Source organism: Telopea speciosissima, chromosome 11 (assembly GCF_018873765.1).
Source record: "Telopea speciosissima isolate NSW1024214 ecotype Mountain lineage chromosome 11, Tspe_v1, whole genome shotgun sequence".
NCBI lineage: Eukaryota > Viridiplantae > Streptophyta > Magnoliopsida > Proteales > Proteaceae > Telopea > Telopea speciosissima.
In genome coordinates this window covers 8,909,884-8,913,422 of record NC_057926.1, presented here as the reverse complement: position 1 = coordinate 8,913,422, position 3,539 = coordinate 8,909,884, and the positions used below count along the sequence as shown (strand labels likewise).

At 40.5% G+C, this 3,539-nt stretch overlaps 1 protein-coding gene across 1 annotated transcript; it reads right to left on the bottom strand.

Moving 5' to 3' along the window:
* Positions 1–1,584: 1,584 nt before the first annotated feature.
* Positions 1,585–3,201, bottom strand: LOC122644750 (UPF0481 protein At3g47200-like). Its single transcript, XM_043838137.1, has one exon. It carries the CDS (start codon positions 3,199–3,201, stop codon positions 1,621–1,623), a length of 1,581 nt encoding a protein of 526 aa, XP_043694072.1. The 3' UTR covers positions 1,585–1,620.
* Positions 3,202–3,539: the final 338 nt, after the last annotated feature.

The window sequence follows — 3,539 nt, the reverse complement described above, 5'->3', positions numbered from 1 at the left end:
TATAAATTATATCAATATATATTTTATAGTATAACAGAAATCAGGGTCGGGCCGAGCCGGGCCGGGCCAAGCTTAGCTTGAGGCTTCAACCCTAACCCGACCCGACCCTAAGTCAGGGTCAGAAACTTTCAGCCCTGACCCGCCCTCAGGGCTAAATATCTCAACCCAAACCCTGTTCAGACTCAGGGCGGGTTGGGGCCGACAGGGCCAAACTTGCACCCTTAAATGCCTAATCTCTTAAAAGTGATGTTTGGGATTCCTTATTAGATTACTCTTACTTGAAACAGCATGAATTTCCAATTTTACCCTTCAATACTTCTTCCACTTCTCATTGCCGCTGCCATCTGTACGCTCAACCCAACGCATCGACTTCACCTCCATTCCCACCACCCCAAGCTGACAACAACCTCCACCAAATCCATCAGGTACTTGAAGGAGGGCCTAGTTACAAGTGAAATTGGCAAATTGCAGGTGTGGAAGGCCTTGTAAGCACCAATCTTGAGAACATCAAAAGTTGTGGAATTTACTCTGAACTGAAGAGAAGGAGAATGTGTTATTAGTAAGGAGGACCAATTGCAGGGCTTCTTTGAAGTAGAAAGCAACCCATTGGAGGGGCTTCCCTACTAGGGAGAGCTGCTAATTGAGTTCAGCGCCATTATTGCTCTCTATTGAAGATGATGAGGGAGCAATTGCAACTGATGAGGAAGGCTTGTGGTTGTTGTTGTTGCCTCCGCAAGTAAAGCTCTTCACCCGATTCATCGACCCGAACCTTGGAGGATTTGAGAGATTAGGTCAACCACGATAGCATGGTGGTGGCATTAATGCTATTTGCAAGAAATCAGTCATGGTTAAAGCTAATGATGCAAAATCATTCCACACTCACACTCATAAGACCTTAATAAAGAAAGGGCTTCTTTACTATTTCTTTTTCATTTTCTGCTTCTATCAATCGTGATCTTTTCCTGTAGTCTAAGACTCGTTTCAAAGAATTCATTAGCTCCAGAAAGAGAAACCCATTAAAACAAAGATCCGGTATTTTCCATACCCACTCGTCAAAGGCCAAGAAAGGAAGAATGAATGGATTTCGTCTGCATATCGAGCTGGATCAATGACGCTCACGTCCCTGTGCGGGCGACGAACAAGAATAAGATGCACAGTAGCGTTGTTACTTGCTGGAAACCCTGCTTCTACTTGCTCCCTAACACAGAAGAAATCGAAGAAAAGAAATCTAAAATATTTGCTACTTCTAATACCCCCTTCCTCACCTAGACACAAACTAAAGGGCATTCCCCACATCTAAAATCATAAACCCAGGACAAAAGCTCTACAAAAACAAACACAAAGAGGTATAGGGGCAACGCTGCCTTTCAAGGAACCACCTCCCTTGAAGAATATATGGTCCACTTCACCTTCATGTTGAGGCCATTGCTATCAACAGTTTTCCATCAATGAGATAATCCATATTTTAGGGATGAGAAAGAAATAGTGAAGCAACCATTACAGAACTCTTTAATGGCAGAGCATTCGGAAGTAGGAAACAGTAAAATTTACATGTTAAAAAATGGTAAAATTATTACAAAGTCAATCTTACAAAATAATTCATGGCAGAATTCAGTTCCCTTAATGTGAATTCATGAAAGAAGCAACAGTCTGTGCGATGGTCAAGCCAAGGAGAGCAGTTGCAGCAATAAATGAAATGAATGACCAAGTATTCTTGAAATATTTGCTTTTCAAACTTCCCATATGTTGATGAACTTTTGCCAAAAGTTTGTGCCATGGGTTATTGTAATAACTATCCAGTTCACAGTAAATATGGGAGAAGCAAAGTTCATTAGGCTGTGTAACCTCTATTAGAATTTTGTGAAACAAAGCAGCCAAATCTTCCAAGTTTATCAGGTTCTCCAAAATTTCTTCATCTTGCAGTAACTTCACATCCTCAGGAGAGTTGATAAGGTCATCCATGAAGACTGCATAAGCTGTAACATATTTAGCATCATATCGGTGAGATTGCTCCAAAGCTATGAGATTTCGGAGCAGAGACTCTGTCAAGTCATCTATATGTATAGCTGGGATTCTCAACACACCTTCCTTAAAAGTTATGTCCGAGAAGAGTGTCGTGTTGCTCTTTGCAAACTTGACAGTGGCCTTCTTGAGCTCTGTTGCACAATAGATTCGTTGCGGCTGCTTATTATCACCTACCTTTGACTCATCTGAAACTAGCAAATATCGAACATAATCAAGCAAATGACTTGCTCCACCTTGTGGAATCTGAGGCTTTAGACGAAAAAAAGGAGATGTATCTGGTGACTCTCCCGAGTCAATCTTCAATTCCGAAGGAGAACCTAGCACATCAGAAGAAAGAGATTTGTTAACAAGAAACTCTCTCCGGTCTTTCTTTGATTCTGATGGTGATGAATGGAAGATACTCTCTACCCAATTACAAAAGCGCTGTGGTATGGATCCTTTATGAATTATAAACGAGGACTGTGGCAAGAAATCCCTTAAGAAGGTTTCGGTAAGACGGTAGATTGAATCATCATCCTTTCTGTATAGCATGTATAAATTTTTGAGGACAAAGAAGGGAAGCTGGTTTTCAAGCAACAACAGATCACGTATAATTTGAGGCATCCATATTTCATTGAATATAGGTTCATCAAGATCCTGCCTGCGATCTTCCCACCCGATGATTAGTTCAAGTAAGAAGCAGCCATCGATCACCAACATCCTCACAAATTCATCTTTTTTAAGTGTAATGACTTCTGAATAATATTGGCGAGCTTCATTTTCTATCTTCCTCATCTCTCTCACACAATCAGGCAAGGTTGTATGAGATCTTTGGTCTAGAAAATATTTTAGAAGCCGCAACTTATGTGCTTCCATGGGCCTTAAGTGTTTGCTGAAATGATGAAAAGGACCAATGGAGACCAAGCGTGGTGTGTAGGCTTCTGGCTTTACTTCGCGTAGTGGCTTGAGAACTCGGTATATAGCATACTTAGCTGGTGAGGAAGGCACCTGTTTTATTTCATTCTCGATGGATTCCACCACTATTTGAATCTGAACTTCTTCATCTGTTATTGAATGACTGTATCCCGAATTCGTTCTTGTATCATTGGAGTAAGTAGTCTTCTTGTATTGATCACTGTCGATATCAATACCACTGGCCATAGCTTTAATCTCTCCACTGTCTTTCTGAACAAGCATGTTGGATCACTGGCAAGAAGTCCACAATCACTTCAAAGCAAGGAGGAAGGAGGGCTGGATGATTGCAAATGCATTTTACAAATCAGTGATAGGATCAAAAATAGTAATTTAGTCTTCAGTCTATTTAATTTTCAAAACTGAGCCATCTCTAGCTATGGTTAAATTTATGAACCAACGGTTCATTCATTTCATATTGGTATGGCTAATGTTGCAAAGAGTTGAACTCATATAGAGTCATTTCAGCTGACATCTTTAGCCATCTGATTCGCTGCTTTATCCATTCTTCACCATGTGGTAACATAGATATTCAAAAGTAATAGTTGAAAAATCAAGGCAAC

What these genes read in the sequence shown, in the direction of transcription:
- LOC122644750 (XM_043838137.1), bottom strand. Translation starts at nt 3,201, where the DNA reads ATGCTTGTTCAGAAAGACAGTGGAGAGATTAAAGCTATGGCCAGTGGT.